The sequence below is a fragment of the Eurypyga helias genome, unplaced genomic scaffold (genome assembly GCF_000690775.1).
Source record: "Eurypyga helias isolate BGI_N326 unplaced genomic scaffold, ASM69077v1 scaffold10367, whole genome shotgun sequence".
In the NCBI taxonomy this organism is placed as follows: domain Eukaryota; kingdom Metazoa; phylum Chordata; class Aves; order Eurypygiformes; family Eurypygidae; genus Eurypyga; species Eurypyga helias.
Genome location: NW_010262296.1, coordinates 73,863 through 98,808, shown reverse-complemented (window position 1 = coordinate 98,808; position 24,946 = coordinate 73,863). Strand labels below are relative to the sequence as shown.

Below are 24,946 nucleotides of genomic sequence, written 5' to 3'. Positions count from 1 at the left end.
AAAGAGTGCAAAGCAAGAGCAATTCCTGTTCTTTCCCTCCCATTTTGCACTTTCAAAATATGAAGGATTTTTATGGTTTTATTCTTTGGCAAACTTTTTACCTCTAGACACCCACCTTTTAAAAAAAATAAAATCTGGCAGCATTCAGCCTGATTTGGCAAGCTGCACTCAGCAGAGGCTTAAGGAATGCCACAAGAGTATGTTGTGAACTAGAAAATTCGGTGCATTGTGTGAACCATGCACATGAGCTTCTGAGATCTGCTCACACTACACCTGGTCCTGAAATTCAGCTCCCTTGCTTTCTGGGGTAGAAATCTTGTCCTAATACATCAGTTATGATGCTTGCTTGCTTGCTTTTTTTTTTTTTTTTTAAATCCTAGAAGACTCTTAATATGAGTAGGAATCCATGGGAGGTAGGGAATAAAATCCAGAACAGAGCACATTCAGGAGTCTCAGTGACTGATTTTTAGGAAAAAAAAAATATTCTTTGTTTCTCAAGAAGTTAGAAACAATTTCTTTTGGATTGCTGACAGAAGATTAACAACTAAATGAAGTGACTTTTAAAATGTTTTTGTAAGATTATCTAAGATCACTTTCTATGAAACCTACCCAATAAAAATCCATTGCTCCCAAACGCAAGGAAGCAGAAGCCTCCTGGGGGTGTAGAGGAACTGTAGTTAATCAAAGGTAATGGTCATGTCTGCCACGCACGGAATGCAAAATGCTGGGAGAATGGCAAAATAAGGGAGAGAGATTGCTCTTGGGAGCCTACTGTTTCTCCTTTCAATAAAGGACAGTTATACTCCATAAAAAATTCATTTAATTTTACTCCTCCTTTCGGAATGCTGTATCACAGTTGTTCAGTGCATAAGTTAAGGGATGATTGTTCTTACTGCTAGAGCTGCGAACTTGCAGGGATTCTGAGAAATCAGCTGCTATTGCTGCTTCTTATTGTGCAGTGTCACCCCCGCTACAATCAAAACTAAGCTGTTGCCATAGAAGATAAAGCCAGAAAAAATGCAGTTTTTTTCATGGGCATTCTACCTAACTAGTCCCTTAATTGACCAAGTTTCTCCCCTTTCCTATAATTCTCTTTGAGCTTTATTCTTTTTATCGTGTCACACAAGAAACGGATTCATTTTTGATTACTCTGACATTTGGCTTGGAGATCTTTAAGCTAGTGAGTCTGTCAGATAAAATTACATCCAGGATTTTCTGCTCATGATGCCTTTTTCACTTGGAAATCTTGTGCAGGTGAAAAAAAGAAAGTTTTAGACACTCACCCATGATTTTTGCATGCCCGATGCAGATTTGAAGCAGTGATTTTTAGCAGGCTGTGGAGCGTCTGGAAATTCCTGTGTACATTGTCATGTTGGTACAATAAATACAGTCATCCTGGGATGCACCCTGTCAAAGTTCGTGCAGATATTGAGGGCATCTGTGCATGCGAGGCCTCTACACAAGTTCAGTATTGCCAGAGCTCCATACAGCTCAGAGTTATGTTCCCATGGTTTCTTCTGCCACTCTGGCACGTGTGGGCGAGCCTGGTTTGGATTAGTCTGTTTTCACCATCAGAATAATTATTCTTCAAAGAAATGTTTGGGTTTTTTAGGGGATATTTAAAATCTGGAAGTCAGGTTGTGTTTCCGAAATGTTGCAGTGCTTTCAAATTGTCGTCAAGCCTCACTAAAATCTGTGTCCTTCAGAAGATATATTTGTATTTAGAGAGTATTATATCAGTGTTCTCAAGAAGTCTGGACTTTTTAATGAGCCAGCACTTTTTATTTCAATGAACCTATCTTCTATTTTTCTAGTTTGATTGTAGCTCTACTGATTGCAAAGCTAAATATGCAGGCAAATATTCTCAAAAATGGAGGTTGATTTTGAGGTGTCTAACTTGGTATGTTGAAAGGGCCCAGTGTCTTCAAAAGTGGCAGCTCAGACATTTCGGGGAAATGCATTTCACAGAATCACAGAATGGTTTGGGTTGGAAGGGACATTGTACAAAGTCCCCCCCAGCTTCCTTGTAGCCCCTTCAGGCACTGGAAGGTGCTATAAGGTCTCCCCGGAGCCTTCTCTTCTCCAGGCTGAACAAGCCCTATTTCCTACAGAAGGTTTAGGATCATAAACAGCAGCGGTTAGCAGCGGTTTAACATCTCGACCTGAACTGCAGTGATGATACATCCGCGTAATTCATTAACAAACACGCTTTAGTTATTTTGCTTCTAGGTACTAAAAGTAGTTGCACTCTAATAGCTGATTAATTGATTGCCCAATTTTATTTGGTTGTTAAAGTCAATTTGTATTTTTGATATCATTGTCACAGTGAGCACCAGAATTAAGAGTTGCTCATGATTTACAGAGCTATCTTTTATGTCTTAGAAGCAATTTGTCTTCTAAGTCATAAAAGTCAAAAATGTCAAACCTGAAATACACTGCAAAGCTGATGTTGGGCAAAATTGTACAGTCCCTACCTGTTATGTGGAAAATTCAGAGCCTTTTTGTTTCCTGGTTGTCAAGCTAACATCATTCGCATCTTTTCCCAGTGTTGTATTGCTTAAAAGGGAAATGCAAATCTATTTCATTTTGTTTGTGATGTCATTTATAGTTAATTAAACTATAGTTTATATTACAAGGAAGAGGATATAAAACTTCCCTGTCACCAGCAATAGTTCAGCCTAAGAACAGGTTCAAAACACTTTCTAAACCAGCTTTGTACAGATCAGAAAGCAATTCCTTACGCAGAATAGTATCTCACATCGCAAATAGCTCACGTGTAACTAATGTATGTTTTGTAGGCTGCCAGTTACTGTGGCTCAGTACTCTTTTCTGTAATATTTAAAACATTTTCAATTCATTGTCCTTCACTGGCCGAAACATTAGAAGAAAATGGCAACCAAATTTGGTTTATCGGAAAATCAGCTATGCTTTTCTTTATAAAATCACAGTGTAAAGATAATAAGTATGAAATTATTCTGAAAACAGGGCTTTCTGTTTTGTAAACCCAATCTTGGAGAAGAATAAGTGTTCTCACTGCATGTGCTGGCACTGTAGAATAATTCTGCGTGACATATGACAAGGAAGAAAGGGCAGATCATTCATCATAGGGAGCACAGGCTGCCCTTGGATAGCATCCCAGGCAGTTCACTGGTTGCTGCTGATGAGTTAGTACAATCAAAACCATACCGGCTGAGTGTGCATGAAGGAAAACTGTGCATTTAATATCGAATAGGTGTGGTGAAGTCAAGCATACAAAAAGCCATCATGTCCTGAGGATACAGAACCATATGCAGGCTAATTGTAGCAACAATGCCTGGTGTCTGGCAACTGAAAGGAACTTCACTCCCAAGAATAGAAACATATATTAAATTTCCAGTTCTAAATGGGAAGCCAGGGGCCATTCCACTTTATTTGGTAATGAAGGAACAGTTTTGTTTTGGCTGGAAAAGGGAATAAACCAATCACTTGCATTCCCATGTGCTTTTTCTGATAAAACCAGGAAGAAGAGGATACAGTTGATCATAAGCTCACATTTGTTTTGTGTAATGTCCTCTGTAGATATCCCTCTGAGAGAGAAAATAAGTCGCAAGTCTCTGAGGAGAATAAAGGGGAAAGAAAAGGCATCTTTCTAAATGGGTTTTTTAAATAGTGTCCAAGCCTTTTCTACAGCAGCTTCTAATTAACACATTTTTTAATGTCCTATTATTCCATGCAGTCAAATGGCTTGGGTGGAAAGTGTAAGGTTTTCTCAGCTTTACGGCATTCTGATTATTCTTATAATAGGTTCCTGATCCTCCCTGTATTGAGGCCAATGGCAAAATTCCAGTAGACCTCAATAAGGGAAGAGTTGGGTCTTTATTAGTTTATAATCACAGGGATTACAGTAACGAGGGTTAACATCCTATTTCCTCCAGGCCAAACTTTCACAATTACACTGGTAGTGTACCCAGCAACGCTATCGCACCAGTGCAGTAAAGGAGGAAGATGTGAATCTCTGCGCACTGTGTAACCACACAAGGCTCACAGGGGTCGTAAGACAATTCAGGAGGAAGAAGGGACTCAGGAGGTCTCTACTCCAACCTCCTGATCAAGTCAGGGTCAGCTATGAGATTAGACTAGGTCATTCAGCAGTTTAGCAATTTCATGCAGGATGCAAGGGATGGGGAATAGAGTACTAAGCCACCTTTTCTCTCTGGTGTGTGAGGACTGGATGAAGGTCAGTCTGTGGAATAATTCTGAATGAACTATAGGTTAGTTTAAACTACTTTGTTGTTAATGATCCTCTAAAGTGCCCAGATGGAAAAAATTTTGCACTGCGGAGTTCCACATGCTTGTAGTGCTGAAGTAGATCTGGCAACTAGAGTTTACATCCTTTATTTCACTTTTCTATTTTGTTCCTTATCTTTTTTTCTCTTCTAAGTTCTTTTCAACATGCATTTCTAAAGTCTAAGTTAACAAATTGGTATAAGAAAAAGAGTTCTTTCCTGTATTTTTTTTTGTTCAATTTGATGTTCATGCAAGTTTTTGAGCAAAGGCGTGCTTAAATCATGTCCTACTAGCCAGATGCTGATGGGTGAGATGAGCAATGATCACCAGAGAAACCCTGCTTTGTAGAAAAATACAGTGATGCAGAATAGGAAACTGGGAAAGCCAAATATTGCATGTCTGAGAGTTTAGTGAGAAAGAATTGCTCGGAGAGTTGCAAATGTGTTGGGTGCAACAACTGAAATTTCAGGTAAGTGTAATGATCCCTCTTTCTCTGTTGCAGGCATTGAGCTGATCTGTGAAAAAGACATTGATCTTGCAACACAGGTTCAAGAACTGCTGGAATTCCTTCATGAGAAACAGCATGAGCTGGAGCTTAATGCTGACCAGACTCACAAGAGGCTAGAGCAGTGCCTACAGCTCCGGCACCTACAGGCTGAAGTCAAGCAGGTGAGTTTTTAACCACACCTAAGGGTCTTAAATGCATCTTCAGCCATTACATACATGCAGACTGCTAAACCATCTTCTGCCAAATCACATACCTTAGAGATGGATAATCTTAATCTCCCTTTCCATAGCAATACTTGATGTGCTGACAGATTGCAGCATGACCCTTTAGAAATAACTAAGGGCTCTGTCCCCTGTAGTGTGCATATATTTGGCTTTGTGAGTATTTTTGGGAAGTCTGGGCAGAACTGACCCTGTAACTTCTCAACTGGAGAAGCTGCCTCCCACTCCATGTGTTCTGGGAATATAATGATTTGATTTGGGATCCAGACTTAAGCTGTTGTGGAGAATTGGCCCAAAGCAAAGGATAACTGAGCTGTGAGGTCCAAGTATGATGTTACAGTCGTTTCACCTTTTCATTTATTGCAATTCATCTGTTGACCTGCAGAAATCTTTTAACATCATCTGGGTGAGATAAAACATTCTGTCTGTGGTCTCTAGATCCTAGGACTTGTTTATAAATCTTAGTTTTGTTACACTGCCTTTCTTCCAGATTTCATCCTAGTGTAGGCAGATGTGTTCTGCTGCCCTAGGTTTCCCCTGACATTTAATTTGGATGCCTCACATTTCTTTGTTTTCCTTTGCCACGGCAGGATAACACTGCACTTCCTGCTTCCTAATCCACAGGTGGCTTCAGACTTCAGTGTATGTCTGGATTTTAATGGGATGGTCTTGGTTTCATTAGGAAAACCAGGAACATTTTTCCAGACACTTGGAATATTCAAGTTTCTGTTTTACCAGGACAAATTGGAGTTTTTGGTTTGGTTGGGTATTTTTGTAGCTTTGGTTTGGGTTTTGTTTGGTTGGTTAGTTTTTTTTCCCGCAAATACACGGTGTTCATGAAAAATATTTGCTTCTTTGTTTACTAAAAAAATAAGACTGAATGCTCAATACACGTGACTACTTATTCTTCCTTCAAAAGGGAATATTTGAGTGATGCTTTACCTGAATTGTTTTATCACTGATGACAAAAATTCCTTCATTTTTGGACAGCTCTCAAACTGGAAGCTGGCAGCACCAACATCAGCACACACATTTTCTTTCAAAGTTCACTTTGATGTGATTTTGCAACCCTAAATGAGTAGTAGCACAGAACTCTCATAAAGTTTTATTTTGCAAATGTAGTCATTTTGCATTTGTGATGATTGAAGGCCAACTCCTCATGGATCTCCAGAGCTCTAGACAGTGCTTTGGCTTTCTTCTGAATTAAAGAAAAAAAAAAAAAGAGACTCTCTGATATTCATAATCACCAGCTTAATATGATTTTAAGGTGTATCCTAGGTTACCAAAGTTTCTTGCACACAACTTAGCTAAGCTTGGAGTTTTGTGCAGTAGGTTTATGATGAAGTAGAGCCATTTTAACTTATGATAGAAAATAGGTAGGAGTAATATGTGTAGCAGAAATGCTAAACATGCAGGTTGTCACCATCTGAGCAAGTGTCACTCCACTACTTGACCTGGATGAAGTGCCAGTCAGCCCACCCTGTGGCTGCTCCTGCAGCCCTACAGTGGCAGTGCTGCACTCTCTGCTGATGATATTTGTGTCTGATGATATTTGCTTTGTTATCAGGTATCTGCTGGACCTTCACTGTGTTACAAAGCCAAATCTAACCAAAGAAAATGGTTTTAGGACTGAACTGTCTAATACTTACTTTGAGAGGAGAACAGCTGCCTTGAATTAGTATTTTCTTAATGGAGCTTGGGACCATCAAAGCCTTCATTACTGGTTGACCTTTCAGCAAACCAAGAGCGAAGAATCATTTCATTTGTTGAGCTGAATACTAAGGACCCCTTTGCTTATTAACCTATAAATTACAGCTACAGTTTCCCTTAGAAAGAGGCAAGGTAAAATATATTTGTGCCCTATCTATTTGGTTTCCTCTAGATGAGTCATATTCCCAAGCTTTTAGTGAAATTGGGAAATATATTGATTTTGGCTTGGAGTTCATCTCCAGTCTGTTCCAGATTTCCTTCACTTTCATTTTAGTGCATCGGAGACGATGGATGATCTCATTACCAAATTGCTCTCCCCCCGTGAGTCAGTTGAGATGTGGTTGCAGCAAGACACCTACTGTAGCTGTGGTTACGTTCTGCTGACACAGTAATATTGGTCAAGGCTGCTACATGTACATGTGTTTGCGCTTCGCTATAATGGCTCATGGAAATACAAAGTCTTTTAACTGTCTCTATCTATTTAAGTTTCATTTACCAGGGATTTCTGCTTTATATCATATGCACCGAGAGTTCGAATGCCAAGACAATGAGTCGAAGATTGAGGCCATTAAAGCAGAGCAATTCCAAATGAGATGTTCTGTGAACTGCTTTAGAGTGGAAACAGTATAGATCAGTGATTTCCAAACTCTTTTTTATTAAGAAAGATCCTGACCAAGTCTGCTTTCCCCTCATTTGGATCCCACTCATTTCCGACAGACACTACAGAGCTTGGATTGCTTACCTAAAAATAATGGCAGAACAGAGTCATGGAGATCAGTTTAAAAACCAAACTCTAATGCTGTGCTTGCAGCTGTTTGGCTTCCCTATCCTCTTATGGTATCTTGGTATGGTTTATTTCCATTTTGTTTTATAAGTGTTGAACTTGACCTAATTTACTCCCAGATATCCTCACAGTGTCCCACTACACTTATTTTCCAGGTTGTTTAGAAGTCTGTTTTTTTTCTTGTGCCTGTTATCCATCCACTTTTGCTGTTTGGCATTCGATTTGCTTCCAGATGAATATGCCCAAAGGATATTGGGAACCAGTCATTTGAGAGACGCTGAATATATTTGGTTTTCCCAGTCAGATGTCACAGAGCTCCTGGAAACCTGATGCAGTTTTGAACATGGTTAAAATCAACAGAAGGTGGCCTTGCTGGTGCTTGTGTCTTGTGGTAGTAAGAGCCTCTCAGAGAAGCTGCAAAGGGTCCAGAGATGATAAAGATTCGCTTACATTATTTTGCCTTTTAAACTTGAAAATCTTTTCCCACATAACTTGAAAGGTATCATTAGCAGGGCCTTAAGTCTTTTTTTGGAACATGAAGGGAGGCATTCTGGCTGAACTACACCAGCAGACAGAAACTCTGTGTTGCAGAGCTCTCGTTTCTGAAGGACGGCTGCACAAGAGCTGCCTCACGCTTTATCTTCCTGTAAGGTCTGATTCTATGTTCAGTGAAGATGGCAGTTTCAGGGTATGAATTTTAGAAGAACTTGGTACTATTGTTAAATTTCAAAGGAGCCATAGGCAGGAGTAGCCTGTTTTAAGCAAATTGGAGTCAAAGGTAGGAGTCGTTTCAGCACAATGGGGGTTGCCATGTTAGCCAACCTGTGCCTTGCAGTGAAATTGTTGTAAGGTGGCAAGTGGCTTGTCTAAGACACTGTCAGTGTGTTTCTGCTTCTCCATTATAAAAAAAAATGGTTGGGCTTTTTAAGAGAGTCTTTGTAGATTTATTTAACTCCAGAATTATTTAATCACTGGTTCTACAAAGTCGATAAAATCTGTAATTTGTAGGGAATGTCTGTTTAAAGCCATCTCGTGCTGTTGGCCTGTCTGCACGTTGTCAGATGACGGCGAGTCTGTTAACACAGGAAAGGATCAGAGAAGTGTCTTGTTGCTGCATTAGCAGCTTCCATACGTATTTGAATGAAAAGGAATCAAGCACCATATAAGTAGGAGTCGATTTGTGAGCAGGTCTTGTAAAGCAGATGCAGATGTGTAAAAGGTCTCTTCCAGCCATCTCACACTCTGCTCCCAAATCAGTGACACAAAGCAAGGCTCTGCCGGTGACTGGAGTTTGCACTTAGACTTAAGAAGCTTCTGGCATGCAACTGTAAATTTTTTTTTTTTTTTTTTACACAGTATGTAAACGACACACACAAAAGAAGAGGGGAAAAAACTTAAGAGGAAAACATTACTATGGAAAAGTCTGATGCAATCCCAAATGAGACCCTGACATTTAAGTGTTAAGGCTTTGGGAAGTAGAATGGGATCATTAGTTATGTTCTTTCAAGAAAAATTTGCTAGTGCTTGGGTGCTCACTGGCCTGGGAGGGGGAGTGCCTGCACCCACACTCTGCAGAAGGCTGGAGGGGCACAAATCAGGGGTGGCTGCAGCCTTGGTCAAGAATGGTGCGGTAAGCATTGCAGACAAGGTGTCCATTAGTGCCTGACCTGAACTGCTTTACCCTGAGGATTTTTGAGTCAGTAAGGCAGCTGCACAGAGGAATGCACATGGATCATCAACACTAGAGGAAACCTGGCTGCTTTTGGTTGTATGGTCTTTTTTCCTCCTCACTCAACCTTGTTGCCTATTAGCTTTTCACTAATCTAGTTTATTTTAAGACTGAGGCTTCCAGTGATTTTATTTACTATTTAGAGACTCAGATGATGTTCTCACTTCAAGTTTTTCCCAGATACAGTGATCCTTTGGTTAACTTCAGCTTTTGGTACCATGTAGTAGGCAATAATGTAGCATTCTTGTCTGATGGATTAGAGAAAATGCCAGCCAAAAAGATTGCCATATGATAACCCGATTCCTTTTCCTTTAAATCTTTGTTGCATTTCCCACAGGAACAATAACACCTGCTGATGAAAGGGAGAAAGCTGACAAATGAAATCTTCCACACTGTTGTACTGAGCAGAATGTAATTTTCTACAAATTAGGGTCAGCTACATGTGTAGATGGCTCCCCTTTCTTTTTCCTAGGGAAAACTCATTTTCCTACCCTACAGGGAACTGAATGGCTATAACTAGGGTGATACATGATAAAAAACAAGAAAACAGAAAATCTCTATTTCTTTCAGGCAATTTAATGGATCACTTGGTGAAAATGATGGCACAAAAGGGAAATTACTATGTAGAATATTGCAGCAAAGTCAATCTTGGAGCTTTGTAAATCACAAGCTAAATTAAGGCAGTGATTGGGCAGTCTGGATTTCCTGTGCATCTGTGAGTTGGATTTAGAAACTTTCTGGATTTGTTGGAATAATTTGACACCCACACAGGTAGAAAATAGGCTCTGAGATAACACAGCCAAGAACTTGCACATGTGTTCTGGGTGCTAATTTTCCAAACACGTGTCCTAAAATGGCAGAAAATGTTGCTGCTTAAATGAATAAATACAAGCTTGATATATTAATTATGTATATTTAGGATTTGATTCTGCAGCCATTACAGCATGGATTGCATGCCTAAAAACAATCTGAATATCCCTGAAGTAAAGCATCTTGATTAAATATAAAATGCAAGACCTGGGACTTCTTCCTAGCTCTGCATGCAGGTGAAAACTCCAGTGGCATCTTAACTCTGTGTCAGATGAAGCCAACTGTGCATACTCCCTCTCCACCCCAAGCTCTGACTTTGTATGCAAGAAACACAGGCAAGTGGAACAGAAAGGAGTTGCAAGGTCCATGATTCCAGCTAGAAATTTGAAAAAAAAAAAAGAGCGATAGTTATGCTTAACTTCAAATCTCCCTCCCTTTGTGGTTTTGCCCTGGGGTATTTGCACTGGGGAACATTCACTTTTGTGATCAAACCCTGGAAATGGAAGCTCTTTGCTATCTGAATGTCCATTTCAGTACTTTAGGAGTTTAATTCTTCAAGCCATAACTTCTTGAATAAGATCTTAGCCCTCTAAAAATTTATGTTATTGTCCTTATTCTAGGATTTCTTTCTGCTCACTGGTTCAGTGACCACACTTGGCAAAATACCTTTTTGTTAGCTGGGCTGAAGCATTTTCTAATCAGTGGCTACATAAACCTTTGTACTGGAAAAACCTTTCCATAAGCACGTCCTTTCTTTACAGGTGCTTGGCTGGATCCGGAATGGTGAATCAATGCTGAACGCAAGCCTTGTCAATGCAAGCTCCCTCTCTGAAGCTGAGCAGCTCCAGCGAGAGCATGAGCAGTTTCAGCTGGCCATAGAGGTAACACAAATAACTTAACTTTGTTTTCTCCTTCCCAGGTGAACATCATACACAAGGTTATCTCTTGAGCGCTGCTTGCTTGAAGGAAGGAAGGAACAGAAACTTTAGAAGTTCAGTTTATCATTAAACTCGAATTGCAGCCAGAAGTTAGTTGTGAAATAAATTATTTATCATCTGCAGCTAATTCTTTGGCTGCCAGATATCATCCTTTCCATACATGAAAATTACACTCATGCATCTCCTGATAATTTGTTTAGTAAAAAAATAATCTTTGATCTGGCCCTTGAAAAGATCAAAAAATCTTCGAGCTGGCCCTTGAACACTAATCCTGAGCCAACTGATTTGCCCTCCTCACTGGGCCGGGACATGGCAGGAGGAATAGCACCTCCTCTGAGTTGCTCTCCTTTGGAGGAGAAGGCACCGGAGGGCTATGGCCTCCCCCGAGCAGGGCACTGCAAGACACAGTTAGGCTCAGTGCTTTATCCATCCTTGTCAGTATGAGCAAACCCTACACTCACAGGGTGTGCTCACTCCAGTTGTGAGAAAGAGGGGCCATTGCTTTCTCCTGTTGCTGCTTAACAGGATGTGTATGCTTCCCAGATCATGTTGTTACCTTTTTACAGAGCAAAGAACAAGCTGAAAATAACCACAACTAAACCAAACTTTAACCTATGAATGTATTATTTCCATAATGGAGACTTGAAGAGATCCCTGGGTTTGGGGGAGTGTTTTAATGTCTTCTGGTAATAAATACGTCAATGTACATTATAGTGTTGATAGTAAATATGAAGTTTAAATCTCAGCTAATGACCTATTTCGATCCAGCTCCACTCACACTAAAGAAGGAGCAGCTGCTGCAGCTCCTAAGGGAAAAGGAAGAAGTTTTCTATCAATTCTGTCTGAGCTGGCTGGTACCAAGCTGTGCTGACCGCATCTTGGCAGCTGTCACCAGACAGCAGCGGGGAGCAAGACACCCACTGGCTGTGTTATCGCAGCTTGCTGCCATTGGGGAAGTGCTTGTATTTGGTGGTAAATGCAGATCACAGAGGGAGAAGAGGGTTACACCACAGTAAGGGGAAAGTAAGTTTTCAAAGGGAAAAAACCACTAGATTAAATATTTAAAGTGTTTAAGGCTCAATATGGGCAAAAGATCAGCAAAGCACACAGGGCAGACTGTTCTCTAAAGGCATTCTAGATGTGGAATTGATTTTCAGCTGAAATCCTTTAAAGTCTGTTTAAAACAAGTATTACAACTCTTAACATCAGTAAAGCAGCTGGATATTAAATTTAACCAGTTGTTCTTGAACATCTTCCTAAATGTTTCTGCCAAGTATTAATCCTTTTTTTGCTAATAGCTTTCTCTACATTGCATTATTCATCAGTGTATTACCAGATGATTTCAAGCTTCTTTCCAGGTTCAAGGATTAGATCATAAAAGTATCACATGAGAATTTGTCAGCAGCAGTTACAAATGGGATGCAGAACAGAGCAGTCTTTGGGAGATTTTAGGGCTTCTGTTCAGAAGATTAAAATCAAATATTGGACTAAACCGTGCCTGAACACAGTTACTGAGGAGGTTGTGAAGGGCTGGGGGCTATTTTCCTCTCAGCAGCCCACAGAGGAAGGTGTAACCACCCCTTGGTTACTCTGAGAGGAGCTGGTGTGGGCTGGGGAGTGGGGCAGGTGATTCAGTTCTGCCTGTAAGGTGACTGCTGTGTAAATTTGGGAATGGTGGAAAAAATGGCTCAACTCCCCCTAGCTCTGCTCTTAAAGGTAGTATAGTGTAGCGCCGATATGAGTGAGCTGGCTTTCAGAAATGTATCTTGTAGGGCTGCTGTTTGTGATCTACTTCATACCGTTTAGTAAGGCATCTTCATGTCTTCTGAGGTTGATGTTTTGTGTCCTACAGACAGGACAATTACACACATGAGTAAAACTGCTGATGCCAGAAAACTGCCTGGCACAAATCAAATTAGGGTGGTTAGGCCCATAGTTTGCCAACTCTTTGGTGTTTGCTTTTGAATGTGCGGACTGTGTGGGATGCAGCCAGCACCGAGCACGGGCTGGGTGGGAGCTCAGCACAACAGCTGCCTCCTCTGGCGCTGGCAAAAGGGATCCACTGGGAACGCCGCCCCGGGCTGTTGCTCAAGGGGCAGTAGCTAATTGGTGGAGCTAACCCCTCTTAGCCACTGCCCCCTTGTCCTAAGCGCTAGTAACTCGTTGCAAACGTGTGTGAATAATTGAAACTAAAATGCTTTGCAGAAAGTAACTGTTACCTGAAGATAACACTGAAAATGTTTCACTCTCTCGCATCTCCATGGTCACACCTCACTTCACCTTTCTACCATACATCTGGCACATCTATACAACCTCTCTTTCCTCCCCTCATACACAGTCCCTCTTTCATGCCACTTCCTTACAGAAGACACACCAGAGTGCCCTGCAGGTCCAGCAGAAAGCTGAAGTGCTGCTGCAGGCGGGGCATTACGATGCCGATGCTATCAGAGAGTGTGCTGAGAAGGTGGCCCTGCACTGGCAGCAGCTGATGCTGAAGATGGAGGACAGGCTCAAACTTGTCAATGCCTCGGTGGCCTTCTATAAAACCTCTGAGCAGGTGAGCCGAACAGTATCACATCTGCGCCGCGGCATATTGCTACAGCCTGGGGTTCAGCTCCCAGCGTATAGTGCGACGGTCTTGCCTCTCGCCGAGATCAGCAGTGCAGCCTCCCCACTCTTCCAGAGTGCTGAACTGTTCCAAATACCTGCTCTGCTGATACCACTAGGGAGCAGTGCTTGGTCTTCTCACTTTTCCTTGAGTAATCCCTGAGCGTGGCTTCAGTCAGCCCTCCTTGCCCTTAAAAACTCTCTTTTTTCTTTTTACATATATTTGCATATCTTCATGCCCACACTAGGTGCGTATAAACCTTTCTGTCACCTGAACAGGGCCAGTGGTGAGCACTCAGGTGGCTCGCAGCTGGTAAACAGCAATGTGAGTGCACTTCACGATATAGCAGTGCTGGCGGGTGTGGGTTTTCTTCTCTGACCCTGAGTGCAGAGGGTGATCTGCCAGCAAGGGAAGAAGACATTCTTACAGCACAGGCCGAATTAACTGACAGGACATATACTCCGTTGGCATAGCAATGCTAAGGCACACATGGAAACCAAAGTTTGAACTAGTCAAAATTGTTTCTTTGATGTGTACTGTAACAAACACACCTCTAAGGAAAACAAAAAAAAAAAAAAAAAAGGCAAACAAAAAGTGGCAGCAGTTTGCAGTAACTTTCATCTGAAAGTTTTCAGTGAAGCAATGTAGTTCTTGAAGTTAGGTTTTAGTGGGTTGGGGTTTTTTGGGTCTTTTTTTAATTTTCCCCTTTCCAATGGAAAAATTTCTGAAATCCCACCATTTTTGTTTCAAGTTTTCATGATATCAGAATTAATTTTGAGGAATATAAATCTGTTTTATCCTTGAGAACTCCTTGTGATTAAGTACTCGTAAGTTTGTGAGCTGTACTAGACAGTGTTTTCACTAGTAGTTAAACGCCACCATACCAAAAAAGATGCCAAGATACGGAGGGATTTCTCTTAAATCCATCTGCAACAGACAATTACAGCAGTAACCATTTATATGTTAACACAACTTTACTTCATTCCAGGTGTCCATGAATTGCAAAACACGCTCCAGTTGGCCGCTGGTTTGGTGGGATTATTCATCCCTTGCACAAACAGATGCCATTTATACTGTAGTCAGTGAGAATTAGTGTCGTAGCTTGGATATACGAATAGCCTCGCCTGATGTAATTTACTGCAGCCCACAGTTCCTGCTAGCATGGACATTGCAGGAACCTGTGGTTTTATACAAAAGGCAGCAGTGGTTTTCATTAAATTTTCTATTGTTATTATCACACAGTTAGTTCCTCAATTAGTGAACCAGTCATGGGAAGTTTTTTAGCACAACTAAATATATCGTTATGGAGGGGGATTATTTTTTTCCTTAACATCGAAGCTGTAGATGATCCATGGACCACTTTTTGGTGTCATTTGTTTAATACATTTTTAACACTGTTTAAGATGGATTCATTCCTTTTATAATGAATGTCTTTCACTGTGAAGAGTTTCAAACAGATTTACAGTCCCTGATGGATTCAAGATTGAAATGAATTACTGCTGGTGAGGGATTGTGAGAAATGAAAACCATTAAGGGATTCATTAGTGCTTTAGACAGTTAAATGTGCTGGCCAAACTATGCATAGCCAGTAATTTATCTGTTCAGTCTCTTCCTGTTTCCAAGCAGGCTGCAGTGCCCAGCAGTTCATTCATTAGTTGTGTCTATTCAGCAAATGTTCAGGGCAAAGATCATTTAGTCTTTGAATGCTCATAAACTCACTGCTGCAAGTAGTCTGTTATCTTCTCCTAGGCCGCATGACTGACCTACGGTCCTTAATGGTCTGCTCCCTGACTGGATGATGGTGGATCGAGTAATTTATTGGATCCTGAATTTTCTGAGGATCTAGAAAAATCAACTAAAAGGGTGGAGGGACTGTCACAACCGGCCAAAGGCATGCCTGTCTTCCCCAAGCATACTGTGTTCTTGATCTAACTGGTGGAGCCTGGGCTTTCAAACACTCCAGTTTTACTGACTTCAGTGATAGCCCACTTTATAGCCATTTCTTTAATCATCTTAACAAAGAGATGATACCTGCATGTTCAGGGACCATCCTTTCTGAAAAGGTGTGGACCCCAGGCAGTCCATCTACTTTCATTTTTTAAGTCACCAAAATCCAAGAGTACGAAAGTTTTCAAGAACTAAGAAGTAAAATGGAAGTGCTTTTTAGTGCCTGAATAATGCATGGGGCACTTGCTCTCCAATAAATGGTTTAGGATGAATGCTGGTTTGCATCCAAGCAAGAAGGTGATTTCAGACTGTCAGGCGCATAAGATCCTTGAACTAGCCTGGCAGCAGGGTAAGCTGATCAGTTCACCTCACTTCACCAGTTTTAAAACTGAGTTTGATGTATTCATGAATGGAGTTGTATGGAAATGGCCTGCAATAGTGGGGAGGATTGCTGGGTGATGCTGGACTCTCTTCCAGACGAGGCTCTTGAGCACATAGGCTCCTCTGAATTATAACTGTGTTCATATAAAAGTTGCAGGCGTGAGCAAGAAAAAGGTGAACATGGTTAGCAGGACCCCCAGCAATAATTGGCTGGATCTTGGGTAACCTCAGCAGTGGAGTGATGATGAAAGTTCCAAAAAATTTTTGCAGTTCTTCTGGTGTCTGCACAGGCCACTAAGAATTACTCTCAGGATCTGCAAGGCAAAAGACTCAGCCTTGTCCAAGGCCACTGCATTACAGTTTCCAGACTGTGTTGGTTTATTTACCTCATTCCCATTATTCTACCAAGATAAAAGATACATGTGTAAGCTCTGTACAGTGGAACACCTGCATCCACCTACGTTGCGACACTGATCTAATGCCTGTTGGTTTCCATCAGTCTCTACAAAAGCTGTATAGGGAGCAACTAACATGCAGCTGAAGAGAATTAGTTCCAGCTTCAGATTTTGTTTTAGGAAAGTATTTAAGCATGTGTTTTAAGTATGTGCTAAGTCCCTTGACTTCAGTGGGATTTAAACACATCTAAAGCACCCTTCCGGAATAGGGATTGTTTCCTGAATGATCTACTGGGGCCAACACCAACCCCTGCCTTGATTCAGCCTTTTGAGCTTCTCCCCAGTTACGCATTGGAAGAAAATAAGGATTTATTGCCCTTAAACCAGATGAATTGCATCCCAAACAGTAGAGAGCCCTGTGCGGAAAAAGAACCGCTAGACCATTTTCTCCAGGGCCTGTTTCATATCCACTTATCTTCCATGTCATGACCCATAGTCCAAAACATTTAGATCTGAAATATTATTGGACATTGACTGTTACTGAATATGTTCCTCCTGATTGTGACTGCAGATAATTAATTGTTGTGCTATGGGCGTGTTTCAGGTGTGCAGCGTATTAGAGAGCTTGGAACAAGAATACAGAAGGGATGAAGACTGGTGTGGAGGTCGAGATAAACTTGGACCAGCAGCTGAGATAGACCACGTCATCCCTCTGATCAGCAAACATCTGGAACAGAAGGAGGCTTTTCTCAAGGTCTCATTTTAGTTCTCTAGTAGATCAGGAAAACTCCCCATTAAGTAGTCAGTTTAGAGCAGCGTTGGTGAGTTGGGGCCTACAGGGAAGCTGGGGGGGACTTTTTACAAGGGCCTGTAGTGACAGGACAAGGGGTAACGGGTTTAAATTGAAAGTGGGGAGGTTTAGATTGGATATCAGGAAGAAATTCTTCCCGGAGAGGGTGGTGAGGCACTGGGACAGGTTGCCCAGAGAAGCTGTGGATGCCCCATCCCGGGAAGTGTTCAAGGCCAGGCTGGATGAGGCTTGGAGCAACCTGGTCTAGTGGAAGGGGTCCCTGCCCATGGCAGGGGGGTTGGAACTGGATGCTCTTTAATGTCCCTTCCAACCCAACCCATGCTGTGATTCTGTGACTTTGAGAGGACGTGCTGAGGTGTAATTCCAGTTCAGCTACTGGCAGGCTGTGTAAGCCCTAGGTCAGTTTTATGCTGTTCTAGTAGGGGTAATAAGCATTATCATAAATGCATATCTCAGAGAGATGTCATCAGGACTAATTAAGTGGTATTTTCATTGCACTTGGAGGATGTTAGCAGTTGTGGTGGTTCAGAGTTCTAATTCCCAAAATTGCATATGATGAGCATTATAAATGATGGGTATTATTCAGCATTTTGGTGTTGGCTTATAGAAACCATCCTGCATTTCATATTCTCTCCTCCAAGCCAATAACTGAAGAACTACTAACAACTGAAGCAATTGTGTCAGTGCAGGGCAGCACCAGGATGGAGACAGATTTCCTTCCAGGTGCTACTTTGTAAGAACTGCGGAGCTGACGGGCTGTCAAGTCAATTGGCAGCCAGCCTCCCACCTTCCACTACAACTGATATACAACATGAAACTGTGCTTGCAGGCAAGGCTGGAGTAATTATGCCTCTAGATTGTAAATTTTTGAAACAATGAATAATTTTCCTGAAAGATGGGTTAACTTTGGTTAGATTGAAAATGTGTGATGTACTAGCTCTTTCCAGCCAGTTGTTTTATTACTGTAATTAATTTGCCTTAATATATAAAATCAGCCACTATATTCAAAATTACTCATGTGTTATAATACATTTATGAGGGTGTTAGTTTATTAGCTGAGTTTATGACTCTTAGCTGAAGCTCTCGTGTTCCCATATGAAAGAAAACTTCTCCTTGCAAAATAAGCAGAGAACTCCCGTGGGTCCCCTTGGTTTTCTTTGCTCATCTTTACTGACTCTTTTTGGTGGGGACTGTTTTTCCTAGGCCTGTACGCTGGCACGAAGGAATGCTGAGGTTTTCCTCAAGTACATCCACCGGAACAACGTCAGCATGCCTGGAGTAGCAAGCCATACAAGGGGGCCCGAGCAGCAAGTGAAAGGTTGGTGCACTGGTGCAACAACAACACTGAAGGTTTTGTTTCCTTCCCCACTGCTGTGTGGTCAACTTAAAGCTGGGAACGTGCTGAGCAGGCACCTTAAGTTTTGCCATTTGCTGTCTCTAAAATGATACATATGCCTGACACCTGTAGCGATGGTGGTGAGGCCTTTGATTCCTCTTCTGCTAGGCAGGAGCAGAGCTGGGCACTTGCAAGTGGTAGTGGGGAGAAAAAGGAAAGGGGTTTGAAACATGGGCTCTCTCTGTCTTCTCGGGAGAGTCCATGGGAGTGACACTGTGCCATCCCCCATCATATGGATTGTCAGCTAAGATGATCAGACACTATTTTGCCTTAATATCTAAAACCGGATCAACGAATAAGCTCCTATCAAGTACAGCATCCTATTGCTGCTGAGCCCTGGGAAACAATGAATCCTACACTTACTTGTCCCTAGGATGAACCTGCTTTTTTTTTTTTGTCTCTGGAATTCTGTTTGATTGTCCTACCACCTCAATCAATCACCAGCAAAAGTATCTGTCTGTAGTTACTTTCCTTTGGTCAAAAGAGCACCATTTACAATCCGATGATACACCTTTAAAGAAGTACAATCACAGGGGTTCTGCTTTTGGGAATATGGTTCAGGCAGAGTGAGTAAATTCAGCTTTTTATGGCTTGCTTCTGAATGCACTCACAGAATCACTAATCATGCAGATGTTTCCTTTGCTGTACAGCTATTCTGAGCGAGCTGCTGCAGAGGGAGAACCGCGTCCTTCACTTCTGGACCCTGAAGAAGCGAAGATTAGATCAGTGCCAACAATATGTTGTCTTTGAGCGCAGTGCCAAGCAGGTATTGTAAAAACCCCACTTCATCTTTCTGTCCTGGCAGTGTGTAAATATTCCTTGTAGCTGTGTAATGCCTCTGAGTGGCGTTCCTGTTGCAATCTCAAGTTGTATTTAAAAACTGCTATTTTTAAAAAGATGCCAACTGCAGATTAGAAAAACAGTTTAAGAAAATGCAAAACGCAACAAAACTACATATTTTTGCCAGGTCAGATTAATTTCTGGATTTGTTAATTTGTTTGAAAATAATATAAGAGCAAATCTGTTTTACTGAGCTATTACTGAATGAGAAAACTGCTTTCCCTGGGCGCAGATTTATCTGTATCCCTACACTCCCTTTTCTCCTACGAAACATACAACTTTTGTATCCTCTCCCACCTGGCTTGATTACTATATTCTTTCTATGTTTTCCTAGGAAGTCTTTTAGCGTACACAGTATTAAGTCCTAATGGATTTGATATCCTTTATTTGGCATATCTTTTTGTCAGAGGATTAGTTCTTGAAATACAAAGACTGTTTGTTTTGTTTTTCCTTCGGTTGTTTTTGACATTCACAGGCCTTAGACTGGATCCAAGAAACAGGCGAATATTACCTCTCTACTCACAACTCCACAGGGGAGTCAACAGAAGAAACTCAGGAACTCCTGAAGGAATATGGGGAATTCAGAGTACCTGCCAAGGTAGACAGTGACTTTTAGCTAAGTATGGTATCTGCCTTTGTCTATGTTTATGATCGTGCTTCAAAGCCTTATATCTCTGTAAGAATATTCTCTTGTTTTCCTCCTGACATTCCTAGCCCAGAAGATAAATGCCTTTTGAAAACTGTGGTCTTTCATTCTTAGCTAGACATAAGCACAAAAAGGAGGCTTTCTCCCCCTTGGTCTGTACTGGTTATGGAGCATTTTTGTTCTGATCAGAAGGAAGAGGAAGTCCATTTGCATAGAGTTCACAGCAACCTAATGAGACCTATCCTAATTCATCCTCAAATGCTCATACAAGAATGATGTAGAGCAGCTAGTTGATCTGAATATATCCAAGGTCATCTTGGATTCCATGTCTCTTTCTTCTGTCATTACAACCACAGTTTGGTTCGTTAATTCCAGCTGGGTTGATCACAGATGATCATTTATCTAGTTACAAATAATCTGCTGATCCCAACAAAATACTTTAAATAAATAGGTTCGTAAACTACGGGTGAACATTTTTTAATACAAAGCTGTGTTCCCAGGAATGTGTTCATTTATATGGAGCAATTCTAAGAAATCTGGTGGGGTTTAAAAGGGAATGGTGATTGGATCTGCTTCAGACAAATTAATTCAAACCATAGGTAATTCACAGACAGTGAATCCACAGGGGTATTAACAGTCACTGATAAGGATCTGAATTGCAAAGTTGGACGGCAGCAAGGCCATGGCTTTGGAATTATGTAGCTTCATTTCACTGTGTCCTGAAATTGATCTTCTGTAATCCTTAAATTCCTCTTAGGCTGTCCATGGGTTTGATTCACAGGCTTTGTGTTCTTCTTGTTCCCTTTCTTTTCCCTTAGCTTGCATGTTTGTGAAGATGGGAGATAACTAGCAGTGGCTGGAAGTTAGTTTGATCAGACAGGACCCGTACAGCACTCCTTTAACAGTACTTCTTGCCTGTAACCACCCATAATCACTCTACCTGAAATAACGTTCCAGTTCATAAATTAATTTTAATCAGAATAATCCCAATGCATCCTGAATTTTCCAAACTGTTTCTACTCTTGACTTAGCCTAAGACTGAGTTTTACACCTTGATCTCTATTGACCTAACGTTCCAGTTCATAAATTAATTTTAATCAGAATAATCCCAATGCATCCTGAATTTTCCAAACTGTTTCTACTCTTGACTTAGCCTGAGTTTTACACCTTGATCCCTATTGACCATTATTGGCTGTTCCTTACATTGATGCATCTAGTCTTGCCCCCTAGGGCTCTAGTAAATCACTTTTCTACTGCTGACCTAGAGTATTTTCACTGCCACATGCAATCTGGCAAATGCATGTCACTCCCAGCCTGGTGTTATTCTCAAATTAAGATGTAACTGAAAGCCTTCCTGATCCCAATCACTTTCTGGCCAAACCAATTGTTTGGAAAGCAAAACACCAGTTTGAATGGGAATGAATCACCCTTTAAACATGACAGGAAATCAGATTTTTACTCCTCCGTACCAAGTCTTGCTTAATTGCTCAGTTAAAGTGTTAAGGTGGCCTCTAATTCTGCTGTTAATTTATTTTGCTGGTGAAATTTCTTTAGTTTAGTTTGGCGTTTGAAACCTGCTAGGTGTTTTATGGGCTGACATGCATTTGTCCATTTGTGGCCAGTTTGCTGATAATGTCAAGTACCTGACAGCATCTCGCTTCAGGCAGAGCGGAAAGTTCTCCCCCTCTCTGGAAAGCAACTTGCCAGTGCCTCTGGGAATATGACTGATTCTTTTTTTTGCTTTTGAGGACCAACATGTGCATTACAGCTGTCTGTACCATTGATATCTCAGTTTTTATAAGCATTTTGTACTTGAGTTGGCTCAAACGTGGGGTCCAGGCACCTTCAGTTCCTGGGAAAGATTTGGAATCTGAGCTGAAATTTATAGCTAGCTCAAATCTGTGCCAGATTTGCACAGAGGTTCTCAACATGGAAAACCATAGTGACAAAGGGGCACTCAGAGCCCAGGGGGAAGAGAAAAGACTTCTGGAAGGTTTTGGGGCCTCAGTGTATATTTTGGAGTTTAGGCTCTAACTGGAACTAAAATACTGATGGGGGATTTCATAGTAGACCAGGAATTTGGATTTAAATTCTGTTTGTTTCTGAAACATAGTGTAGTGACTCAAACACGCTTCCTGGACTGATATGTGGTGTATTAATGACCTGCCTACACAGGTCTGCAGAACCACCTAAGTATAGTTTCAGAGTAGCTTGATGTATTTTATGAGGTATGATTTTTAAATCCTGTCTTCTGCTCCAAGGCTCACAAAAAATAAGTTTTTGCTTATGGGGAGGAGGCATGCCTAACTTTCAACATGTTTTCCTTATGTGTTTGTGTGTGTGTGGTTTCAAAAACTTGACTTTTTCTATCTCCTGCAGCTTCGTAAGTGTCCTTATAAAAATGTCATTCCTTTCATGTTTTACTGGGCAAAGTTTAAAGCATCTGATTCTGTATAAGATGAAGTACAGGCACTCTTTAATGATGTATAAAAAAAATTGTGAGCTGCTTCTGACTGCTGTGTGAATTAAAAGCAGAGGAAATAATAATAATGCAACATAACTGAGGACCATATTTTGGGCAGCAAACAAAGGAGAAGGTGAAGCTCCTCATCCAGCTGGCTGACAGCTTTGTAGAAAAAGGACATATACACGCCACTGAAATTAGGAAGTGGGTCACCACCGTTGACAAACGCTACCGCGACTTCTCTCTCAGGATGGGGAAATACCGCTACTCCCTGGAAAAAGCCCTTGGAATCAATACAGAGGTACTGTACCTCCATGTCCTGATGGGGTTTTATATCAAAGCTGAAAGTCACAGAGGGAAGTGACGGTCACTGTATGAATTCTGCGAGTTATCATGTGTCCACTAGAAACACTTAAAGCCTAGCCAGCATACCCAGCCGAGCTCAGAACTCTTTCTGAAGAGAAAAAGGGGGTTTGTGGCAGATCAGTGATGTGAGGAGGAGACAGATGAAGGTCAGAAAGACTTTCCAATCAAATGTTTGCACCATTCTCCAGGAGACCATAGAGCTACTGGAAAGGAAGGGGAACAGATTATTGGAACAAAAGTCTCTGTTAATTTTAGCGTAAGCCATAAATCCTGCTCCCACACCATTATTTTGAATCAGACTCAGGCTTTAACTGTAACTTTCCATTCCCTCATCCTTTAACTAACCAGAAAATTGATCCCCAACCTCATCTCTGAGCTCTTTTAGGTGAAATAGAGCAGTACAAGAGAAACAAAAATTAGAACCTCCTGCTATTCCCTGGCCACAGTAATAAGGTGGAGTGCCAGAGGCAGAAACACTTAAACCTTCTGGTTAACCATCCTTCAAAATTAAGTATCAAAGCAAGAGGAATAAATTCCCTCACACCCTCAAGATACCCTAAATGTACTGTTCCTTGTAGGGGCTCTGGTTTACACGACGTTACTAACCACAGTCTGGAAAGGTATTTCCATGGCAGAAAGCCATTGGCCGTTGGGATTATCTCTGCATAGTGCCCTACTTTATCAGACTCTTTATGAAATCTCATATGAGGCAACTGATTTAGATGTGAAGGAGCAAGGTAAAATTTAGACATTTGTCATCAATGCCTATTACTAGATAGGAGTAACTGTGAAAGCTCGTAGTTGGAGATTTTGAAGTTTTCTCTGCACCTTCTGACCTTCTCCCTGTATTTCTTTTAAACCTCTTTGAATTTCCTTCTTTCTGACAACACCTTTATTTTACTTTTGTCCCTTCTTATCCATTTTGATCTCACAAAAATACTGCATTTTGCACAACGGGAGGATTACAATTAATTTTAAATCTGTACTGTCACTTCTTCTAGGATAACAAGGACCTAGAACTAGATATTATTCCAGCAAGTCTTTCAGACCGGGAGGTAAAGCTGCGAGATGCGAATCATGAAGTCAATGAAGAAAAGAGAAAGTCTGCCAGAAAGAAAGAGTATGTCCCCAGATGCTCGCAGTCTGCCGTGACACATTATCTAAGAGTGGTTCGATGCTGTTCACGTGACCAGAACTGACTGATAGTCCTGTAACTCCTTCCAGCTGTGGAGCTATTGAGATGAGTCTATGGGTGTAGGGCAGAAGTTGAGACTTGTGGGCTAGAGAATTTCAAAACAGACAGGTTGGATTTCTTTTGGGTTTAATCAGAAGTAACTTTTGGAAAGGGAAAGGAGGGAGTCAGGCACTTTGATAAGATGCTGATGTTGTGGGGCTACTCATTGTCATGATTTCTTTCTGTCTGTATGTGAAAAGTAAAAGGAACAGAAAAAATGAAAAGCATCTCTTGGTGTCTAGGTATCCTCTAAAGTCCAGTGACATCCAGAGCCCTTAACTGGGTTTGGTGACACAAGACTTCACCTGAAGTTCAGGTTCAGACTTCAGTTGGTGTGCAACTGAGAGAACTAGAAATATTTCACCCTAGAGGAAATATTTAGAGAGTGCTTTTAGCACTGAAATCTAGAAACAGACTAAGTTCACAGTATTTTGTCTTAATTTTTGTGTGAGAATATTCTGGAAAGCATTGGTATGTACGATCCTTGTCAGCCCTCTGAAATGGTCACTATAGTTCATTACCTTGATAAGAAGCTGTTTCCACTTGTCTGCCTACATTTTCAAAACATTAGGGATTTCAACTTCGAGACGCCCAGCCTCAGGCACTGCAGATGTGGTTCTTAGGATTCCAGCAGCCTAGATTTTCTCCAGTCAGATACTAAGCTCTTGAAGCCTCTTCAAAGTGGTGGTGTCTCCCAAATCCACCTGTTGCCACTGAAGGTCAAGTTTCGGGGTGACTTACCGCTGATTATTAGTGAAGATGCAAATGTTGTCGGTGAATTTCAAGTTTTTACTCCTGGGGGAAAAAAAATTCTGAGAATCAGTTGACTGTGAAGGATGGGCATGTAGATAGTAAATCACACCTTAGCGTTGCAGAAATACAACTTAATGGA

At 41.3% G+C, this 24,946-nt stretch overlaps 1 protein-coding gene across 1 annotated transcript in view; it reads left to right on the top strand.

The window, feature by feature from the left end:
- The window catches only part of LOC104512619 (kalirin), a gene marked incomplete at both ends in the record, with an annotated part of 113,838 nt that overhangs the window by 33,430 nt on the left and 55,462 nt on the right, over positions 1–24,946 (top strand). The window contains 10 exons of the mRNA XM_010155670.1: positions 4,769–4,935; positions 10,790–10,909; positions 13,332–13,523; positions 16,902–17,051; positions 18,312–18,426; positions 19,155–19,270; positions 19,820–19,942; positions 22,573–22,755; positions 23,432–23,440; positions 23,822–23,940. Of these exons, the coding sequence (XP_010153972.1) occupies positions 4,769–4,935; positions 10,790–10,909; positions 13,332–13,523; positions 16,902–17,051; positions 18,312–18,426; positions 19,155–19,270; positions 19,820–19,942; positions 22,573–22,755; positions 23,432–23,440; positions 23,822–23,940 (1,294 nt within the window). The remainder of the gene's footprint in view (positions 1–4,768; positions 4,936–10,789; positions 10,910–13,331; positions 13,524–16,901; positions 17,052–18,311; positions 18,427–19,154; positions 19,271–19,819; positions 19,943–22,572; positions 22,756–23,431; positions 23,441–23,821; positions 23,941–24,946) is intronic.